This window comes from Panulirus ornatus, chromosome 10 (genome assembly GCF_036320965.1).
Source record: "Panulirus ornatus isolate Po-2019 chromosome 10, ASM3632096v1, whole genome shotgun sequence".
Classification (NCBI taxonomy): Eukaryota; Metazoa; Arthropoda; class Malacostraca; order Decapoda; family Palinuridae; genus Panulirus; species Panulirus ornatus.
This window is the reverse complement of record NC_092233.1, coordinates 41,729,095-41,753,069: the sequence shown is the minus strand read 5'-3', so window position 1 is coordinate 41,753,069 and position 23,975 is coordinate 41,729,095. Positions and strand designations below refer to the sequence as shown.

The 23,975-nt window shown below is 41.0% G+C and overlaps 1 protein-coding gene across 2 annotated transcripts in view; it reads left to right on the top strand.

The window, feature by feature from the left end:
• Window positions 1–23,975, top strand: part of LOC139750918 (uncharacterized) — a 51,673-nt gene that overhangs the window by 21,898 nt on the left and 5,800 nt on the right. The window contains exon 3 of one of the 2 annotated variants that reach the window (XM_071665809.1): window positions 212–12,992. The exons of the other annotated variant lie outside the window; for it this stretch is intronic. Within the exon in view, the coding sequence (XP_071521910.1) occupies window positions 212–349 (138 nt within the window). The 3' untranslated portion in view covers window positions 350–12,992. Of the gene's footprint in view, window positions 1–211; window positions 12,993–23,975 lie in introns of those variants that run through there. 2 annotated transcript variants of the gene reach the window in all.

The following is a 23,975-nucleotide window of genomic DNA, read 5'->3' as shown; positions in this document are numbered from 1 at the left end:
ATTTGAATGTCACTTGTATACTTTGAGAAAATAAAACATTATCAGATAATTATCATGGTTCAGAATGATTGTCATAAGGAAACAAGAACTCTGCAAGAGATTAGTGAGAAAGAGAGAGAGGCCAAGAAAAAAGTGAACAAGAATATTAAGTAAGGATTCCCAGAAGAATATGTGCAGCCAGCCCTAAATTATTCTTAATCTTAAATTTCAGACAGTATTTAAAAGAGAAAAGAAAGAACATATGCCATCTCCGGACTTCCAGTATGAAGGTGAGATTTTTGCTAATTTTGAACTAACATATAAGGAACAGCAACTCTGTGAGAAGAAAGCTTCAGAGATCTTCCCTTGATAGTGGGCACCGTTTATTGCAGAAATGTGATAAAGTACAAGAGCTTGTTCAGATATACAAGATATTTTCTATGGCTGCATATAACTGGTTGTAGTGTAATGTATGGCAAACAGTAATTCTTTGGGTGAGAGAGGTGAAAGCACCATCTCACATTCTCAGCCACAGACCTGATGTGTTGTTTATGAGTGAAAAATGTTCAGAATTCTTTATTATTTATCTTTTCACACTTTCCTGAATGAATGTCTGAAAAGGTTTTGCAAAACAGTAAGCAAAAGTAAAGTTCACTTTTGCAGCATTCGAAGATTTGAATTTGCACATGGAGGACATGATCAGATTGTCAAGAGAAGGCTATTGGTAAAATTATGAACATGACTTTTATGTTGATAAAGTGAATGTTTTAGATGAAAAGAGAGGAAGAGATGTATAGATAATAACACTGTGCTTGTTATAAAACCATTGAAACATGTACCTCCTCAGAACTGATATTGGGCATGTAATTTTCCACAATCAATGAGTTTAGTAGGAAAAAATACATGTGCCAAAGTGTATCAGACAAAAAAAGGGAAATAATGAATGTTGCCATTTGAAGTGTAAAACTGAACATGTTAAGGGAAAATTACTGAAGGAAGACACTAGAGGATTGAGGAAACCTAAGACCAATAGTCGCGAAAACATCTGTATTAGTCTTTTGGTATTCATAACGAAAGCATTCATAATGTTTTGAAACATAATGATTGGTTCTTTATTCTTACCTAAGGCCTTTAAGATACCAGTAAAAATATATGTTGAGAATGGGCCATATCTCATCATCAGGTTTATACATGATTTGAAATGGAAAGATATGTAGACTTACAGAATATTCTATAGACTTGACATCTGTCCCATCTAAAAACCAAAGCTGGATGAACACTCGCCCAAGAATCAGAAACAAGTGAGTAAATATGATGTGAGGGTTGTGCTTCAGATTAAACATTCCTGTAGTATGGAGACTAATAATGGTTTTTGACATGCAAACAGGACTCTCTCTTGAAAGCATGGCATAGAGCAGGGCTGTCCAACTAGAAGGCCAAGAGTGGTTTATCTTGAACCTTTGGATGAGAGTTTGTATTGTGATTAATAAATGATAATGTTTCATACTGTGTTGAATTTGTTACTAAGTAATTGATTACACTGGTGTATGTAATTAATTCTTGAATTACACAATTGTGGCAGTCCACTATTTTATCATTTAAAGATTTATTTTGCCAGTAGAAGAAATTTCTGTGAAAATGGTAGACCCCAGTCGACCAGAATAGGGATTGTCATGTTTTAACAGTATAATGTAATGGGTAATAGGTTCTGTACCTGCCTTCATTTCTGATTTGAGTTAAGGGAAATCAGTAAATAAAGAAACAATGTGAGGAAGATCATTATTGGTGAAAACAAATGGCATATTACCTACTATTGAACTTGCAAAACTTGTCTTTCTTGGAAATTTCTAGGACTAGTCAATCTGGCTTTATGTGTATTTTGGAGGGTGTACTTGCTAAGGAATTTTAAGTATTTCCTAATGCTACTAGTATTCAGATTTTTATTCTGTGTAATTCACTGTGTAACAATATTCTTTTATATTCACTTTGCATTTAGAAGATATAGCATAAAACATTATTTTTCAATGAATATTTACTTGGGCATGTGAAGCATCAGGGGGAAGCAGCAGGAAGGTCTGTAGGGTCTGGTTGTGGATAGGAGCTGTAGTTTTAGTGCAATATGGGAGATGGTCAGACAATGAGTGTGAGTGAATAAGACCTTTACTTTGTCTGTAACTGGCACTGCCACAGTAATGCAGGAAACGATGAACAAGTGTGAAAAAAAATTTATGAGGGAAATTTTTGACTAAAGTAATGCTCACCACTCTGCTGATCTTGATGGTGTGCTGTTATATCTGTTGGCTCTAAGCATTTCATTTGCAGTTTATTATTCTTAATCACTTAGTCCATACCTAACTTCTGTCATCTAATTATATTGTAGATTCAATTCTGTCACTATCCTGTACTACAAAAAGGTATCCCTATCTCTCTGTAGACACACTTGAGAAATTGCTCGGTGCGTGATGACAGACCCACAATATATCATCCATTTCCTTAGCAGGATGGAAATTATTGGGATAATATCCTTTTGGGAAGATATTGCACCATACTATATACTATCCCTGGGATAGGGAAAAAAGAGCTCTTCCCACTTATTCCCTTTGTGCTATAGGGGGCAGGTAAGAGGGGTGGGAGCTGGGGAATGGAAGCCCTCCCATTCTTGTAATACAATTTCTAAAAGATAGGACATTGGAGGGAGCCAGGCAAAGTATTCTTATCCTCCTCAAAGGCTCATGGCTTGATGTTTGAATGTATGCTGATGTAACCAAGATGAGAAGAAAGGAGAGGGAGGTAGTATGATTGAAGAAGGCAACCTGAATGTTCTAGCTCTGAAAGAAACAAACCTCAAGGGTAAGGGATCAGAATGGGATGTCAGTGTCTAAGGGTTAAAGTCAGGGGTTAGTGAGAGAGTGATAGCCAAGGAAGGGGCAGCATTACTGCTGGAGCAGAAGTTTTGGGATTATGTGAAAGAGTGTAAGCGAGCTGCAGACTGATGTGGGTTAAAATGAAAATAGATTATAAGAGGTTGATAATAATTCATGCTTATGCACCTGGCCATGAGAAGAAAGACAATGAGAAGTAAGTGTTTTGGGAGTAGTGGAGTGAGTGTGTCAGCAGTTTTGATGCAAGAGACTGAGTATTAGTGATGGGTGATTTAAATGTAAAGATGAGTAATTTGGTAATTAAAGTTATAAATTTGAGGGAGTGGGGGATGTGGGTATTCAGTAAGGTGACTCAAAATTGTGAACAGCTTGTAGATTTGTGTGCTGAAAAAGGATTGATGATTGGAAATACAGGTACCTCTCGATGTACTCAGTAGTTACGTTAATAAAACTGTCACATTAATCAAAAACACAATAATCCAGTAATGTAAGTAATGGAAATTAGGGGTTTTTATATTGATAAGACAGCACTGAATATATACCATTGGAAAACTACTGTATACACATATCAGGAAATATAAAATACTAAATTTACATACTCTACAATGAATTTTGTTAATAAAAATGGAAAAAAAGAATTACAATTCCAACACTTACATTTACTGCTGTTTCTTAATTGCTTGCTGGTGTTGATAGAGAGGGAGTCAGTGAGTGAAGGAGTTACTGGGGAAGGGGTTCATCTGGGTCAGATGATGTAGTTTTGAAAGGTGGTGGTGGTGGTGGTGGTGGTCCAGTGAGTTCTGCTATTATGTCATGAGATGTTGATGGATGGTCCTCCTGACGAGTGTTCTTTTTCTTTAAAAAGAGATCTAGCATATTTTGTTGAGACTTCATTGTCTCCTCATCGTGTATTTTTTTATTGCACCTGATGTCAGCTTGGACATTTCAGGCTACCTTTGAACTCCATTCTTTGTTTGAGTTGTCCTCATCAAATATAGTGAGAGTGTGCTTCTCGCATAGCCCAAGCAATGCTATGCCACAGCACTGCCAGCCGAATGATGATCACATTATTCTAAGCTTAAGCCCGCCTAACTTATAAAAAAGGTGTAAATGGACTGTTTGCGTTATTCTAAGCATGGCATGAATTACATATGTGTAAATTAGGAGATCCCTGTACCTGGTTTAAAAAAGGGACATATGCAAGTATATATGGGTGATAAGGAAAGATGGGAAGTGGATACTATTAGACTACATTCTAATTGACTAGCTTGCAAAAGAGAGCTTGAAAGTGACTTAACTGAGAGAGGCATCTGGTGCGGTCTAATCATGGAAGCATGGGTGAACATTTTGTAGAGGTTTTTGGAAAAGAGTAAATTATATGGATGAGTAGAGGGTAATGAAAGTAAGTGGGCTTGAAAAAGGGATGTGTGGAGAAATATCAGGAGAGATTATTTGTAAAATTGCAGAAGTTGAAAGGAAACAAAACTAGGAGAGTGGTTGAGGAATGGGAGATATTTAGGGAAGCTGCACTAGCATGTGTGAGACAAGTGTGTGGCATGTGGAAGGTGGGATATGGGCAGATGAGAAAGGGTTGTGTGTGGTGGAATTATGACATAAAGTTGTTCATGAAAGATTAGAGAGAGGTGTTTGGGCAGTACTTACAAGGAAGGAGTGTGAGTAATTGAGAGATGTACAAGAGTAAGTGGCAGGAGGTCAGAGGAAGATGTAGGGGCTGAAAAAGAGGGAAAATGAGAACCAGGGTGAGTGAGTATTTGCAAACTTTGGGAAGAATAAGATGTTTGGGAAGGAGGTTAATAATGTGACAAGACAACAAGTGGGAACATCAGCGAAGGGGGTGGATGGGGAAGTGATAACAGGCAGTAATGTGGTGAAGAGGAGATGGAGTGAGTACTTTGAAGCATTGGTGAATGTGCTTAATGTGATAAGGTTGCAGATTTAGGGTGTTTGGATTTGATAAGTATGTGAAGTGAAAGAGTCATGGCAAGGGCTTTGATGAAAAGAGAAGGGATGGTGAAAGCCTTGCATAAAGTGGATCATGGGAAGGTAACTAGAATGGATTATATGGCAGTTCAGCTTCGTAAGAAATGGGTTGACTCTGTTAATGATTGGATAGTTAGGGTTTTCAGCATATGTATGGATCATGATGAAGTGCCTATATGTTTAGTGTCATTGTTTAAAGGCAAGGGGGACAATGGTGAGTCTTCTGTTTACTGAGATATAAGTTTGTCGATTGTAACAGGTGAGCTGTATAGACTTGTAATGGTGAGAGGTGATTGAAAGAGCAGAGCCTCAGACTGGGGAGGAACAGTTTGGTTTCAGAAGTGGTGGAGGAAGTGTGGGTCAGTTGTTTGCTTCTGAAGAGTGTGTGTGAGAAATTCTTGCAGAAACAAAAGGATCTGCATGTGGCATTTATGAATCTGGAGAAAGCATATGAAATGGTTGGTAGAGATGCTGTGTGGAAAGTTTGATGAATATATGTTAGGGGAGGAAAGCTGTTAGTAAGCAGTGAAGAATTTGTATCAAGAAAGTAAGGCATGTGTGTAAGTGGATAGAGAGGAGTATGATTGGTTCCTGGTGAAGATAGGTCTGTGGCTGGGCGTGTGATGTTACTGTAGCTGTTTAAATTGGTATTGGATTTGATGATGAGGAAGGTGAATGCATAGGTCTTGGAGAGTGGGTCAGTGTGCAGTCTGTAGGGGATGATGGAGCTTGGGAAGTGAGTTAGTTGTTTGCTGATGACACAGGACTTGTGGCAGATTTGAGTGAGAAGCTACATAAGTCGGTGTGTGAGTTTGAGAGTGTGTGTGAAAAGAGAAAGCTGAGAGAAAATGTGAATAATAGCAATGTTACTCAGGTTAGCAGAGCAGAGAGACAGTTTAGTCATGTGTTTGGGTTTGAAAGGAGAAAATCATTAGGATGTGAAGTCCTTTGTGATACCTGAGAGTGGACATCAGCAGCAAATGAAACCATGAAAGTGAGTGAGGGGGAGAAGGTTTTAGGAGCATTGAGGAATGTGTGGAGAGAGAGGTCACAATCTCGGAGGGCAAAAAGGGGTATGTTTGAAGGTATTGTACTGCCAACAGTTTTGTATGGATTGCGAGGCATGGGCTACAGATGAGAATATATGGAAGAGGGTGGATATGTTGGCAATGAAATGTTAATTGAGTAAGTAATGACAGGGTAAGAAAGAGGTATGGTAATATCAAGAGGTATGGTTGAGAGAGGTGAAGTGGGTGTGCTAAAATGGTTTGAATATATTGAGAGAATGAGTAAAGAGAGGTTGACAAAGAGGATATATGTGTAAAAAGTGGAGGGGACAGGGAGGATACCAAATTGGTAATGGAGGGCTGGAGTGAAACAGATTTTGAGTCCTTGGGGCTTGAACATGCAGGAGGGTGAAAAACATGCATAGTTTGGAGTGAATTGGGGGAATGTGGCATACAGGGGTCGATGAACTTTCAATGGACTGAACCAGGGCATGTGAAGCAGCTAGGGGAAAGCATGAAGTTTGGTGAGGCCTGGTTTTAGATAAGGGGCTGTAGTTTTTGGGCATTACATATAATAGCTAGAGAATGGATAGTAACATGGAAAACATTGAACTTGTAAAAAATCTGTTTTATTAATCTTTACTATAAAGTGGTCCAGTCTGTCTATAGACATGCCAAGGAAGTTACCAGATGCATGATAACTATTCCCCATTTCCTGGGCAACCTAGAAATTGCTGTGTGCTGAATGATATATTTTTTTGGGAAGAGCCTATGCAGATACTCTCTTTTAGCTATACTATCCCTTGGGGGTAGGGGAAGAAGAATATTTCCCACTTATTTCCTGCATGTTGTAGAAGACAACTAAGAGGGATGGGAACTTGTAGTTGGAAACCTTCTTCTCCTTGTATTTCAATTTGTAAAAGACAGAGCAGAAGGAGCCAAACAAGGAGTGCTTATCCTCCTGGAAAGCTAAGTCAGGGGTGTTTGAATGTGCATGGATATAACCAAAATGAAAAAGGAGAGAGAAGTTGCATGTTTGAGGACAGGAACCTGGATATTCTTGTTCTGACTGAAACAAAGCTCAATTTGTAAAGGGGAAAAATGGTTTGGTAACGTTTTGAGTAAAGTTTGGGGTTAGTGTGAGGGATAGAGCTAAAGAAGGGATAGCATATCTGCTGAAAGAGGAATTGTGGGAATATGTGAAATAATGAATGGAAGTGAGCCCCATACTGATTTAGGTAAAGATGAAAGTGGACTATGAGAGGTGGGTGATTATTAATGCCTGTGCATCTGGCCATGAGAGGACTCATGAAGAGAAGTGAGTGTTTTGGGGGGAGGTGAGTGGGTGTGTGAGCATTATAGATTTGAGAGATTAGGAATTACCGATGAGTGATTTGGATGCAATATTTAGAAATGTGGCAGTTTTTGGTTTAGTTGTGAAGCTAAGGGTATTCAGTAAAGTGAATGGAAGAGATATAGAGCTTACAGAGTTGTGTGCTGAAGAGTTTAGTGACTAGGAATACCTGGTTTTAAAAGAGGATCATTCATAAGTATATGTTAGGTTGGTAAGATGGTAAGCAGGTATTTTTGGATTAAGTGCTAACTGATAGACGTGCAAAAGAGAGAGACTTGGAATTAATATACTGAGAGTGATAGCTGGTGGGATGTCTGTTCATTGCCTGGTGGAGGCAAGGGTGAAGATTTGTAGAGATGTTTGGAAAAGAGGAAATGATATAGGTGAGAAAAGGTTGATGAAAGTAAGTGAGCTTTGAGGCTTCTGTGAAAAGATACATGGAATGGATGAGGAATGGGAGGTATTTATAGTAGTGCTGACATATGTGAGAAGAATGTTTGGCACGCAGTAGATGGAAGATGGGAATGTTAGAAAGGGTAGTGAAAGGTGGGATGATGAAGTTAAGTTGCTTGTGAAAGAAAAAATAGAGGTGTATGGATTTTACTTATAGGGGAAGAGTGTGAGTGATTAGGAGATCGCTGCATGGACTTGAAAGTAATTGAGTTGGGGTTAGTGAGTAGCAGCAGACTTAAGGGAGAATATGAAAGTTTTGGAAGGAATTTGATAGACTTGAGGGAGAATATGAAAGTTTTGGAAGGAAGTTGATAGACTTAAGGGAGAATATGAAAGTTTTGGAAGGAAGTTAATAATGTGAGAAAAACAAGAGAGCAGTTGATCAGAGAGATGAAAACAAAATGAGGGAAAGGGGGTGCAGAGATGGAGTGTGATGGTGAGTTGTGGTTCCTAGTGGCAAGCCTGTTTGTTAATGATACTGTGTTGTTTGCTGAGATTGAAGAGGAGGTACAGAGGGTTGTAAGTTTGTTTTATGACATGTGTAAGCATAGGCAATTGAAGATAAATGCAAGTAAAAATAAAGTAATGGTGTTTGAAAGTAAATAGAGTGAAAGTGCAGATTTTGCAACACTGTTGAGGAAAGAAAGTGTACTAAACTGTGTTGTAGATATGGAGGGAGAAAGACTGGAAGAATTGAAAGAATTGAGGTGCTATCTTGGGTAAGTTTGGTGATATAGAAGGAGAGAGAATAGGGCAGGGTAGAAGAGTCATTGGGTTCCTTAATAGAATAATGTAGGGTGGTGTTGTAAGTATGGAATAAAGAAAAGAGAATTAAAGGACAGCATAATCCTCCAACTCTAACCTATGCAGCCAAAACATAGCCATGAAGTTAATCATAAAGGTCAAGAATCCAGGCTGTGGAAATGAACCAGCAGGAATGAAGAAGGAAATGATGGGGTGTATATCAAGGAATGTAAAGGGGTGAATTTTGGAGTTGTAAAGTGGATGAAACATACTTTGAAGTGTTTGTGGGTGTAGAAAGAATGAAAGATTAAGAAGTTAAAAGGAGAGTGTATGATTAAAGGGGTTGGTGTGAAGACCACTTGTGACATCAGGAAATAGAGTGGAAGAGTACTGGAGGGAAAGAGACTGTGGAAGAATACATGGAATAGTGTATGCGAGGGAGGCATGTAGGGACAAGAATAAGTGGAGACTCTTTTGCTTTGTCCACCCCTTTGATGAGAGTTTCCTTAGGGTACAGGCATCAAAGGTATAGATAGATGGAATAGATTTGATAATCAGAGTGGATGGCATTTGTGTTAGTAACTTGCTATGAGTGGTAATGATGACATTGTAGAACTTTAATACTTAGATATACATAGATAGATTTATTATTATAATTTTATTATTTTTCTTTGTCGCCGTCTATCCTCACTCATTCTCCCCATGTGACCAAACCATTTCAAAACACCCTCTTCTGCTCTCTCAACCACACTCTTTTTATTACCACACATCTCTCTTACCCAATTATTACTTACTCGATCAAACCACCTCACACCACATATTGTCCTCAAACACCTCATTTCCAGCACATCCACCCTCCTCCGCACAACTCTATCTATAGCCCATGCCTCACAATCATATAACATTGTTGGAACCACAATTCCATCAAACATACCCATTTATGCTTTCCGAGATAATGTTCTCGACTTCCACACATTCTTCAATGCTCCCAGAACTTTCGCCCCCTCCCCCACCCTATGATTCACTTCTGCTTCCATGGTTCCATCCGCTGCCAAATCCACTCCCAGATATCTAAAACACTTCACTTCCTTCAGTTTTTCTTCATTCAAACTTATCTCCCATTTGACTTGTCCCTCAACCCTACTGTCCCTAATAACCTTGCTCTTATTCACATTTACTCTCAACTTTCTTCTTTCACACACTTTACCAAATTCAGTCACCAGCTTCTGCAGTTTCTCACCTGAATCAGCCACCAGCACTGTATCATCAGCGAACAACAACTGACTCACTTCCCAAGTTCTCTCATCCACAACAGATTGCATACTTGCCCCTCTTTCCAAAACTCTTGCATTCACCTCCCTAACCACCCCATCCATAAACAAATTAAACAACCATGGAGACATCACACACCCCTGCCATGAACCAACATTCACTGAGAACCAATCACTTTCCTCTCTTCCTACACGTACACATGCCTTACATCCTCGATGAAAACTTTTCCCTGCTTCTAATAACTTGCCCCCACACCATGTATTCTTAATATCTCCCACAGAGCATCTCTATCAACTCTATCATATGCCTTCTCCAGATCCATAAATGCTACATACAAATCCATTTCCTTTTCTAAGTATTTCTCACATACATTTCTCACATGGGGATAGGGGAGAAAGAATACTTCCCACGCATTCCTCATGTGTCGTAGAAGGCGACTAAAGGGGACGGGAGTGCGGGGCCAGAAACCCTCCCCTCCTTGTATTTTGACTTTCTAAAAGGGGAAACAGAAGAAGGAGTCACGCGGGGAGTGCTCATCCTCCTCGAAGGCTCAGATTGGGGTGTCTAAATGTTTGTGGATGTAACCAAGATGAGAAAAAAGGAGAGATAGGTAGTATGTTTGAGGGAACCTGGATGTTTTGGCTCTGAGTGAAACGAAGCTCAAGGGTAAAGGGGAAGAGTGGTTTGGGAATGTCTTGGGAGTAAAGTCAGGGGTTAGTGAGAGGACAAGAGCAAGGGAAGGAGTAGCACTACTCCTGAAACAGGAGTTGTGGGAGTATGTGATAGAATGTAAGAAAGTAAATTCTAGATTAATATGGGTAAAACTGAAAGATGATGGAGAGAGATGGGTGATTATTGGTGCATATGCACCTGGGCCTGCGAAGAAAGATCATGAGAGGCAAGTGTTTTGGGAGCAGCTGAATGAGTGTGTTAGTGGTTTTGATGCGCAAGACCTGGTTATAGTGATGGGTGATTTGAATGCAAAGGTGAGTAATGTGGCAGTTGAGGGAATAATTGGTATACATGGGGTGTTCAGTGTTGTAAATGGAAATGGTGAAGAGCTTGTAGATTTATGTGCTGAAAAAGGACTGGTGATTGGGAATACCTGGTTTAAAAAGCAAGATATACATAAGTGTACGTATGTAAGTGCATAAGACAAGGGAACAAATGGGAACTTCAGTGAAGGGCACAAATGGGGAGGTGATAACAAGTAGTGGTGATGTGAGAAGGAGATGGAGTGAGTATTTTGAAGGTTTATTGAATGTGTTTGATGATAGAGTGGCAGATATAGGGTGTTTTGGTCGAAGTGCTGTGCAAAGTGAGAGGGTTAAGGAAAATGATTTGGTAAACAAGGAAGAGGTAGTAAAAGCTTTGCGGAAGATGAAAGCCGGCAAGGCAGTAGGTTTGGATGGCATTGCAGTGGAATTTATTAAAAAGGGGGATAACTGTATTGTTGACTGGTTGGTAAGGTTATTTAATGTATGTATGATTCATGGTGAGGTGCCTGAGGATTGGCAGAATGCGTGCATAGTGCCATTGTACAAAGGGGATAAGAGTGAGTGCTCAAATTACAGAGGTATAAGTTTGTTGAGTATTCCTGGTAAATTATATGGGAGGGTATTGATTGAGAGGGTGAAGGCATGTACAGAGCATCAGATTGGGGAAGTGCAGCGTGGTTTCAGAAGTGGTAGAGGATGTGTGGATCAGGTGTTTGCTTTGAAGAATGTATGTGAGAAATACTTAGAAAAGCAAATGGATTTGTATGTAGCATTTATGGATCTGGAGCAAGCATATGATAGAGCTGATAGAGATGTTCTGTGGAAGGTATTAAGAATATATGGTGTGGGAGGCAAGTTGTTAGAAGCAGTGAAAAGTTTTTATCGAGGATGTAAGGCATGTGTACGTGTAGGAAGAGAGAAAAGTGATTGGTTCTCAGTGAATGTAGGTTTGCGGCAGGGGTGTGTGATGTCTTCATGGTTGTTTAATTTGTTTATGGATGGGGTTGTTAGGGAGGTGAATGCAAGAGTTTTGGAAAGAGGGGCAAGTATGCAGTCTATTGTGGATGAGAGAGCTTGGGAAGTGAGTCAGTTGTTGTTCACTGATGATACAGCGCTGGTGGCTGATTCATGTGAGAAACTGGAGATGCTGGTGATTGAGTTTGGTAAAGTGTGTGAAAGAAGAAAGTTAAGAGTAAATGTGAATAAGAGCAAGGTTATTAGGTACAGTAAGGTTGAGGGTCAAGTCATTTGGGAGGTAAGTTTGAATGGAGAAAAATTGGAGGAAGTAAAGTGTTTTAGATATCTGGGAGTGGATTTGGCAGCGGATGGAACCATGGAAGCGGAAGTGAATCATAGGGTGGGGAGGGGGCGAAAAATTCAGGGAGCCTTGAAGAATGTTTGGAAGTCGAGAACATTATCTCGGAAAGCAAAAATGGGTATGTTTGAAGGAATAGTGGTTCCAACAATGTTGTATGGCTATGAGGCGTGGGCTATAGATAGAGTTGTGTGTAGGAGGGTGGATGTGCTGGAAATGAGACGTTTGAGGACAATATGTGGTGTGAGGTGGTTTGATCAAGTAAGTAATGTAAGGGTAAGAGAGATGTGTGGAAATAAAAAGAGTGTGGTTGAGAGAGCAGAAGAGGGAGTTTTGAAATGGTTTGGTCTCATGGAGAGAATGAGCGAGGAAAGATTGACTAAGAGGATATATGTGTCAGAGGTGGAGGGAATGAGGAGAAGTGGGAGACCAAATTGGAGGTGGAAAGATGGAGTGAAAAAGATTTTGTGTGATCGGGGCCTGAACATGCAGGAGGGTGAAAGGCGTGCAAGGAATAGAGTGAATTGGAATGATGTGGTATACCGGGGTCGATGTGCTGTCAGTGGATTGAACCAGGGCATGTGAAGCGTCTGGGGTAATCCATGGAAAATTGTGTGGGGCCTGGATGTGGAAAGGGAGCTGTGGTTTCGGTGCATTATTACATGACAGCTAGAGACTGAGTGTGAACGAATGTGGCCTTTGTTGTCTTTTCCTAGCACTACCTTGCACACATGAGGGGGGGTGGGGGATGTTATACATGTGTGGCAGGTTGGCGATGGGAATGAATGAAGGCAGACAGTATGAATTATGTACACATGTATATATGTTTGAAAGGATCACAATTTTGCATGTGATCAAGATATTCCTATGAGTCCATGGCGAAAATGAAACACGAAAAGTTCCCAAGTGCACTTTCGTGTAATAATCACATCATCAGGGGAGACACAAGAGAGAAATATAACAGTCAGTTGATATACATCGAAGAGACGAAGCTAGGACGCCATTTGGTAATCATGTTTTGGAGAGTCACATGTTTACCAAATGGCGTCCTAGCTTCATCTCTTCGATGTATATCAACTGATTGTTATATTTCTCTCTTGTGTCTCCCCTGATGATGTGATTATTACACGAAAGTGCACTTGGGAACATTTCGTGTTTCATTTTCCCTGTGGACTCATAGGAATGTATATATGTATATGTCTGTATGTGTATATACATGTATACGTTGAGATGTATAGGTATGTATATGTCTGTATGTGTATATACATGTATACGTTGAGATGTATAGGTATGTATATTTTCGTGTGTGGACATGTATGTATATACATGTGTATGTGGATGGGTTGGGCCTTTCATTCGTCTGTTTCCTTGCGCTACCTTGCTAACGCGGGAGACAGTGACAAAGCAAAATGAATAAATAAATACATTCTTCAAAGCAAACACCTGATCCACACATCCTCTACCACTTCTGAAACCACATTGCTCTTCCCCAATCTGATGCTCTGTACATGCCTTCACCCTCTTAATCAATACCCTCCCATATAATTTACCAGGAATACTCAACAAACTTATACCTCTGTAATTTGAGCACTCACTTTTATCCCCTTTGCCTTTGTACAATGGTACTATGCAAGCATTCCTCCAATACTCAGGCACCTCACCATGAGTCATACATACTTTAAATAACCTTACCAACCAGTCAACATTACAGTCACCCCCTTTTTTGATAAATTCCACTGCAATACCATCCAAACCCACTACCTTGCCGGCTTTCATCTTCCTCAAAGCTTTTACTACCTCTTCTCTGTTTACCAAATCATTCTCCCTAACTCTCTCACTTTGCACACCACTTTGACCAAAACACCCTACATCTGCCATTCTATCATCAAACACATTCAACAAACCTTCAAAATACTCACTCCATCTTCTCACATCACCACTACTTCTTATCACCTCCCCATTAACCGCCTTCACTGAAGTTCCCATTTGTTCCCTTGTCTTATGCACTTTATTTACCTCCTTCCAAAACATCTTTTTATTCTCCCTAAAATTTAATGATACTCTCTCACCCCAACTCTCATTTGCCCTCTTTTTCACCTCTTGCACCTTTCTCTTGGCCTCCTGCCTCTTTCTTTTATACATCTCCCACTCATTTGCATTATTTCCCTGCAAAACTCATCCAAATGCCTCTCTCTTCTCTTTCACTAATAATCTTACTTCATCCCACCACTCACTACCCTTTCTAATCTGCCTGCCTCCCACATCTTCTCATGCCACAAGCATCTTTTGTGCAAGCCGTCACTGCTTCCCTAAATACATCCCATTCGTCCCCCGCTCCCCATATGTCCTTTGTTCTCACCTTTTTCCATTCTGTACTCAATAGTCTCTCCTGGTACTTCCTCATACAAGTCTCCTTCCCAAGCTCACTTACTCTCACCACTCTCTTCTCCCCAACATTCTCTATTCTTTTCTGCAAACCTCTACAAATCTTCACCTTCGCCTCCACAAGATAATGATCAGACATCCCTCCAGTTGCACCTCTCAGCACATTAACATCCAAAAGTCTGTCTTTCGTGCACCTATCAATTAACACATAATCCAATAATGCTCTCTGGCCATCTCTCCTACTTACATATGTATACTTATGTATATCTCTCTTTTTAAACCAGGTATTCCCAATCAGCAGTCCTTTTTCAGCACATAAATCTACAAGCTCTTCACCATTTCCATTTACAACACTGAACACCCCATGTACACCAATAATTCCCTCATCTGCCACATTACTCACCTTTGCATTCAAATCACCCATGACTATAACCCGGTCTCGAGCATCAAAACTACTAACACACTCACTCATCTGCTCCCAAAATGCTTGCCTCTCATGATCTTTCTTCTCATGCCCAGGTGCATATGCACCAATAATCACCCATCTCTCTCCATCCACTTTCAGTTTTACCCATATCAAAATAGAGTTTACTTTCTTACACTCTGTTACATACTTCCACCACTCCTGTTTCAGGAGTAGTTTTACTCCTTCCCTTGCTCTTGTCCTCTCACTAACCCCTGAATTTACTCCCAAAACATTCCCAAACAACTCTTCCCCTTTACCCTTGAGCTGTGGTGAGTGCTCTGCACTAGCCTTGCCTTAAGGCAAAATGATGGGAGCTATAGTTAGAATTAGTAAGTTGAATCATTAGACATGTGTGTAAGTTAGAAACTTTAGTTAGAAGTTTTAGGTAGGAACATTGGATGGAAACATTAGGTCGAAGTAGTGAGTTAAAACATTTGGAAGGAACATTAGGTAATGAAGTCAGTAGGAACAGTTGGCAGGAGCATCTGAAAACACTATGCTACAGTTGCCCTCTGCCAGTGGCCTATTAAAGGTGAGGCACTAAAGGTTAAGAAGTGGTACTAGGGTTCACCGGTAATGGAGACCCTTTTTGCACTGGCTACATTCTTTGAGGAAATTCCCAAAGGGAATGGGTATCAGAGATATAGATAGATATATCTTTGTTCCCTTCCTCTGGACCTTATTTCCTCTTTAGGTGCAGTAACCAAACTTGAGAAACATAGTCTGGTTTTAGTCTTATGTAGAATATGAACACCTTGCTGTTTTCTCATTCATGTATTAGAAATATTCTAATATTTGCTAACATTTTTTTTTCTTTAACTATTCTCCTAATGTGGGACTGGGGCAACATATAAGAGATAAAGTCAACCTCCAGATCCTTCTCACATGCTGAATCTTGAAGCTTATATCCAGCTAAATGGTAATCTTAGTGAAGCCTACTTTCAGTTTTTTGCATCCTCTTAATTTTTACTTACTTGGATTGAATTTCATTAACTAAGTATCAGACCAACATTGGAGTCCATTTAGCACCCCATGCAGTCTTGCTCACTTTTCACTACTCATAACCTTTGCATCTTCTGCAGACATATTTAGGTTGTAGTCCATACCTCTAGGCAAGTCATTTACATAAATCAAAAAGAGTTATGGACCCAGAATGGAACCCTGTGGCACTTTGGTCACCTCAACTCATATAGAGAAGATTCCTCTGACTTGCATAATTATTTTCCTTTCCACTAGATAATCTGTCTATCGAAGGAGTTTCTTTCCTACCTAGTGATCCAGCTTCTTAACCCATTCACTTTGACCTTCTGTAGGTATAAAGATAATCCCATGTTTAGGGGATTGTAATGAATCAAAGGGCTTCATTGGAAACTGGTAGAACACTTATCCCAAAGTAATGATTAATGTGGCCTTTTTTGTTTGTTTTCCTGGCGCTACCTTGCTGAAGCAGGGTGTAGCGATGCTGTTTCCTGTTAGGCGGGGTAGTGCCAGGAATGGATGAAGGCAGGCAAGTATGAATATGTACATGTGTATATATTTAATTTATGTTGTTTATTATACTTTGTCGCTGTCTCCCGTATTAGCGAGGTAGCATAATAAAACAGACAAAAGAATGGCCCAACACACCCACATACAAGTGTATATACATAGACGCCCACACACGCACATATATATATTTACCTATATATTTCAACATATACATACACAGACATATACATATGTACACATTCATACATGCTGCCTTCATCCATCCCCACTGCCACCCTGCCACACATGAATTGGCACCCGCTCTCCTCGTGCGCACGTGAGGTAGCGGTAGGAAAAGACAACAAAGGCCACATTTGTTCACACTCAGTCTCCAACTGTCATGTGTGATGCACTGAAACCACAGCTCCCTTTCCACATCCAGGCCCCACAAACCTTTCTATGGTTTACCCCAGACACATCACATGCCCTGGTTCTATCCATTGACAGCACGTTGACCCTGGTATACCACATCTTTTCCAATTCACTCTATTCCTTGCACGCTTTTCTCCCTCCTGTATGTTCAAGCCCCGATCACTCAAATCTTTTTCACTCCATCCTTCCACCTCCAATTTGGTCTCCCACTTTTTGTTCCCTCCACCTCTGATACATATATCCTCTTTTTTGATCTTTCCTCACTCATTCTCTCCATTTGACCAAACAATTTCAATACACCCTCTTCTGCTCTCTCAACCACACTCTTTTTATTACCACACAGCTCTCTTACCCTTTCAATACTCACTCGATCAAATCACCTCACACCACATATTGTCCTCAAACATCTCATTTCCAATGCATCCACCCTCCTCTGCACAACCCTATGTATAGCCCATGCCTCACAACCACATAACATTGTTGGAACCACTATTCCTTAAAGCATACCCATTTTTGCTCTCCAAGATAATGTTCTCGCCTTCCACACATTCTTGAAAGCTCCCAGAACCTTCTCCTCCTTCCCCACCCCATGACACACTTCTGCTGCCATGGTTCCATCCGCTGCCAAATCCACTCCCACATATCTAAAACACTTAACTTCCTCCAGTTTTTCTCCATTCAGACTTACTTCCCAGTGTACTTATCCCTCAACCCTACTGAACCTAACACCCTTGCTCTTATTTCCATTTACTCTCAGCTTTCTTCTTTCACACACTTTACCAAACTCAGTCACTGGCTCCTGCAGTTTCTCACCCAAATCAGCCACCAGCATTGCATCATCAGCGAACAACTGACTCACTTTCCAAACCCTCTCATCCACAACAGATTGCATACTTGCCCCTCTCTCCAAAACTCTTACATACACCTCCTTAACAACTGTATCCTTGAACTAATTAAACAACCATGGAGACATCACACACCCCTGCTTCAAACCGACATTCACTGAGAACCAATCACTTTCCTCCCTTCCTACTCGTACACATGCCCTATATCCTCGATGAAAACTTTTCACTGCTTCTAGCAACTTACCTCACACACCATATACTCTTAAAACCTTCCACAGAGCATCTCTTGTCAATTCTATCATATGCCTTCTCCAGGTCCATTAATATGTATGTATATGTTAATATGTATATGCTGATATGTATATATATTTATATATGTGTGTATGAGCATTTATGTATATATATTTATTTATTCATTTTGCTTTGTCGCTGTCTCCCGTGTTAGCGAGGTAGCGCAAGGAAACAGACAAAAGAAATGGCCCAACCCGCTCACATACACATGTATAAACATACACGTCCACACACGCAAATATACATACCTATACATCTCAATGTATACATATATATACACACACAGACATATACATATATACACATGTACATAATTCATACTGTCTGCCCTTATTCATTCCCATCGCCACTCCGCCACACATGAAATAACAACCCCGTCCCCCCAAATGGGTGTGAGGTAGCGCAACGAAAAGACAACAAAGGCCACATTCGTTCACACTCAGTCTCTAGCTGTCATGTAATAATGCAACGAAACCACAGCTCCCTTTCCACATCCAGGCCCCACAGAACTTTCCATGGTTTACCCCAGACACTTCACATGCCCTGGTTCAATCCATTAACAGCATGTCAACCCCGATATACCACATCGTTCCAATTCACTCTATTCTTTGTACGCCTTTCACCCTCCTGCATGTTCAGGCCCTGATCACTCAAAATCTTTTTCACTCCATCTTTCCACCTCCAATTTGGTCTCCCTCTTCTCCTCATTCCCTCCACCTCTGACACATATATCCTCTTTGTCAATCTTTCCTCACTCATTCTATCCATGTGACCAAACCATTTCAAATCACCCTCTTCTATTTTCTCAGCCACACTCTTTTTATTACCACACATCTCTCTTACCCTATTATTACTTACTTGATCAAACTACCTCACACCACATATTGTCCTCAAACATCTCATTTCCAGCACATCCACCCTCCTGCGCACACCTCTATCCATAGCCCATGCCTCACAACCATATAACATTGTTGGAACCACTATTCCTTCAAACATACCCATTTTTGCTTTCCGAGATAATGTTCTCGACTTCCACACATTCTTCAACGCTCCCAGAACTTTTGCCCCCTCCCCCACCCTATGATTCACTTCCGCTTCCATGGTTCCATCTGCTGCCAAATCCATTCCCAGATATCTAAAACACTTCACTTCCTCCAGTTTTTCTCCATTCAAACTTACCTCCCAATTGACTTGTCCCTCAGCCTTACTGTACCTAATAACCTTGCTCTTATTCACATTTACTCTCAACTTTCTTCTTTCACACACTTTACCAAACTCAGTCACCAACTTCTGCAGTTTCTCACATGAATCAGCCACCAGATGGAACCATGGAAGCGGAAGTAAATCTTAGGGTGGGGAGGGGGCGAAAGTTCTGGGAGCATTGAAAAATGTGTGAAAGTTGAGAATGTTATCTTGGAAAGCAGAAATGGGTATGTTTGAAGGAATAGTTGTTTCAACAATGTTGTATGGTTGCGAGGCGTGGGCTATAGATAGAGTTGTGCGGAGGAAGATGGATGTGCTGGAAATGAGATGTTTGAGGACAATATGTGGTGTGAGGTGGTTTGGTCGAGCAAGTAATGAAAGGGTAAGAGAGATGTGTGGTAATAAAAAGAGTATGGTTGAGAGAGCAGAAGAGGGTGTTTTGAAATGGTTTGGTCACATGGAGAGAATTAGTGAGAAAAGATTGACCAAGAGGATATATGTGTCAGAGGTGGAAGGAATGAGGAGAAGTGGGAGACCAAATTGGAGGTGGAAAGATGGAGTGAAAAAGATTTTGAGTGATCAGGGTCTCAGCATGCATGAGGGTGAAAGGCATGCAAGGAATAGAGTGAATTGGAACAATGTTGTATATTGGGAGCGACGTGCTGTCAATGGATTGAACCAGGGCATGTGAAGCGTCTGTGGTAAACCATGGAAAGTTGTGTGAGGCCTGGATGTGGAAAGGGAGTTGTGGTTTTGGTGCATTATACATGACAGCTAGAGACTGAGCGTGAATAAATGTGGCCTTTGTTGTCTTTCCTAGCACTACCTCGCACACATGTGGAAGGGGGGGATTTCATTTAATGTGTGGTAGGGTGGCAGTGGGAATGAATAAGGGCAGACAGTATAAATTATGTACATGTGTGTATATGTATATGTCTATGTGTGTATAGATATGTATACGTTGAGATGCATAGGTATGTATGTGTATGTATATACATGTGTATGTGGGTAGGTTGGGCCATTCTTTCATCTGTTTCCTTGCGCTTCCTCGCTAACGCGGGAGACAGCGGCAAAGTATAATAAATCAAATAAATAGAATATAAAAATGAATATTTTATTTATTTTCGTTTATTATACTTTGTTACTGTCTCCCACGTTAGCGAGGTAGCACAAGGAAACAGACGAAAGAATGGCCCAACCCACCCACATACACATTTATATACATAAATGCCCACACACGCACCTATACATACCTACACATTTCAACATATACATACATATGCATACAAAAACATATATACACATATTCATACATACTGCCTTCATCCATTCCTGCTGCCATCCCGCCACACATGAAATGGCACCCCCTCCCCCATTTATGTGTGAGGTAGGAAAAGATAACAATGGCCACATTGCCACATTTGTTCACACTCAGTCTCTAGCTGTCATGTGTAATGCACCGAAACCACAGCAACCTTTCCACATCCAGGCCCCACAAAACTTTCCATGGTTTACCCCAGATGCTTTGCATGTCTCGGTTCAATGCATTGACAGCACGTTGACCCCATTATACCACATTGTTCCAGTTCACTCTATTCCTTGCACACCTTTCACCCTCCAGTATGTTCAGGCCCCGATCGTTCAGAATCTTTTTCGCTCCAACCTTCCACCTCCAATTTGGTCTCCCACTTCTCGTTCCCTCCACCTCTGACACATATATCCTTTTTGTCAATCTTTCCTAACTCATTCTCTCCTTGTGACCAAACCATTTCTGTACAACCTCATCTGCTCTCTCAACCCACCCACATACACATACACGCACATAAATACCCACACATGCACATATACATATAGATATTATTATTATTATTATTTTGCTTTGTTGCTGTCTCCCGCGTTTGCGAGGTAGCGCAAGGAAACAGACGAAAGAAATGGCCCAACCCACCCCCATACACAATGTATACACATACACGTCCACACACGCAAATATACATACCTATACATCTCAATGTACACATATATATACACACACAGACACATACATATATACCCATGCACACAATTCACACTGTCTGCCTTTATTCATTCCCATCGCCAACTCGCCACACATGGAATACCATCCCTCTCCCCCCTCATGTGTGCGAGGTAGCACTAGGAAAAGACAACAAAGGCCCCATTCGTTCACACTCAGTCTCTAGCTGTCATGCAATAATGCCCGAAACCACAGCTCCCTTTCCACATCCAGGCCCCACACAACTTTCCATGGTTTACCCCAGACGCTTCACATGTCCTGATTCAATCCACTGACAGCACGTCAACCCCGGTATACCACATCGATCCAATTCACTCTATTCCTTGCCCTCCTTTCACCCTCCTGCATGTTCAGGCCCCGATCACACAAAATCTTTTTCACTCCATCTTTCCACCTCCAATTTGGTCTCCCACTTCTCGTTCCCTCCACCTCCGACACATATATCCTCTTGGTCAATCTTTCCTCACTCATTCTTTCCATGTGTTCAAACCATTTCAAAACACCCTCTTCTGCTCTCTCAACCACGCTCTTTTTATTTCCACACATCTCTCTTACCCTTACGTTACTTACTCGATCAAACCACCTCACACCACATATTGTCCTCAAACATCTCATTTCCAGCACATCCACCCTCCTGCGCACAACTCTATCCGTAGCCCACGCCTCGCAACCATACAACATTGTTGGAACCACTATTCCTTCAAACATACCCATTTTTGCTTTCCGAGATAATGTTCTCGACTTCCACACATTCTTCAAGGCTCCCAGGATTTTTGCCCCCTCCCCCACCCTATGACTCACTTCCGCTTCCATGGTTCCATCTGCTGCCAGATCCACTCCCAGATATCAAAAACACTTTACTTCCTCCAGTTTTTCTCCATTCAAACTTACCTCCCAATTGACTTGACCCTCAACCCTACTGTACCTAATAACCTTGCTCTTATTTACATTTACTCATAACTTTCTTCTTTCACACGCTTTACCAAACTCAGTCACCAGCTTCTGCAGTTTCTCACATGAATCAGCCACCAGCGCTGTATGATCAGCGAACAACAACTGACTCACTTCCCAAGCTCTCTCATCCACAACAGACTTCATACTTGCCCCTCTTTCCAAAACTCTTGCATTCACCTCCCTAACAACCCCATCCATAAACAAATTAAACAACCATGGAGACATCACACACCCCTGCCGCAAAGCTACATTCACTGAGAACCAATCACTTTCCTCTCTTCCTACACATACACATGCCTTACATCCTCGATAAAAACTTTTCACTGCTTCTAACAACTTGCCTCCCACACCATATATTCTTAATACCTTCCACAGAGCATCTCTATCAACTCTTATCATATCCCTTCTCCAGATCCATAAATGCTACATACAAATCCATTTGCTTTTCTAAGTATTTCTCGCATACATTCTTCAAAGCAAACACCTGATCCACACCTCTACCACTTCTGAAACCACACTGCTCTTCCCCAATCTGATGCTCTGTACATGCCTTCACCCTCTCAATCAATACCCTCCCATATAATTTACCAGGAATACTCAACAAACTTATACCTCTGTAATTTGAGCACTCACTCTTATCGCCTTTGCCTTTGTACAATGGCACTATGCACGCATTCCGCCAATCCTCAGGCACCTCACCATGAGTCATACATACATTAAATAACCTTACCAACCAGTCAACAATACAGTCAACCCCTTTTTTAATAAATTCCACTGCAATACCATCCAAACCTGCTGCCTTGCCGGCTTTCATCTTCCGCAAAGCTTTTACTACCTCTTCTCTGTTTACCAAATCATTTTCCCTAACCCTCTCACTTTGCACACCACCTCGACCAAAACACCCTATATCTGCCACTCTATCATCAAACACATTCAACAAACCTTCAAAATACTCACTCCATCTCCTTCTCACATCACCACTACTTGTTATCACCTCCCCATTTGCGCCCTTCACTGAAGTTCCCATTTGCTCCCTTGCCTTACAAACAGGAGTTTGTGGGAGTTGTGGGAGTATGTGATAGAATGGAAGAAAGTAAATTCTCGATTAATATGGGAAAACTGAAAGTTGATGGAGAGAGATGGGTGATTATTGGTGCATGTGCACCTGGGCCTGAGAAGAAAGATCATGAGAGGCAAGTGTTTTGGGAGCAGCTGAATGAGTGTCTTAGTGGTTTTGATGCACAAGACCGGGTTATAGTGATGGGTGATTTGAATGCAAAGATGAGTAATGTGGCAGTTGAGGGAATAATTGGTATACATTGGGTGTTCAGTGTTGTAAATGGAAATGGTGAAGAGCTTGTAGATTTATGTGCTGAAAAAGGACTGTTGATTGGGAATACCTGGTTTAAAATGCGAGATATACATAAGTATACGTATGTAAGTAGGAGAGATGGCCAGAGAGCGTTATTGGATTACGTGTTAATTGACAGGCATGCAAAAGAGAGACTTTTGGATGTTAATGTGCTGAGAGGTGCAACTGGAGGGATGTCTGATCATTATCTTGTGGAGGCTAAGGTGAAGATTTGTATGGGTTTTCAGAAAAGAACAGTGAATGTTGGGGTGAAGAGGGTGGTGAGGGTAAGTGAGCTTGGGAAGGAGAATTGTGTGAGGAAGTACCAGGAGAGACTGAGTACAGAATGGAAAAAGGTGAGAACAATGGAAGTAAGGGGAGTGGGGAAGGAATGGGATGTATTTAGGGAATCAGTGATGGATTGCGCAAAAGATGCTTGTGGCATGAGAAGAGTGGGAGGTGGGTTGATTAGAAAGGGTAGTGAGTGGTGGGATGAAGAAGTAAGATTATTAGTGAAAGAGAAGAGAGAGTCATTTGGACGATT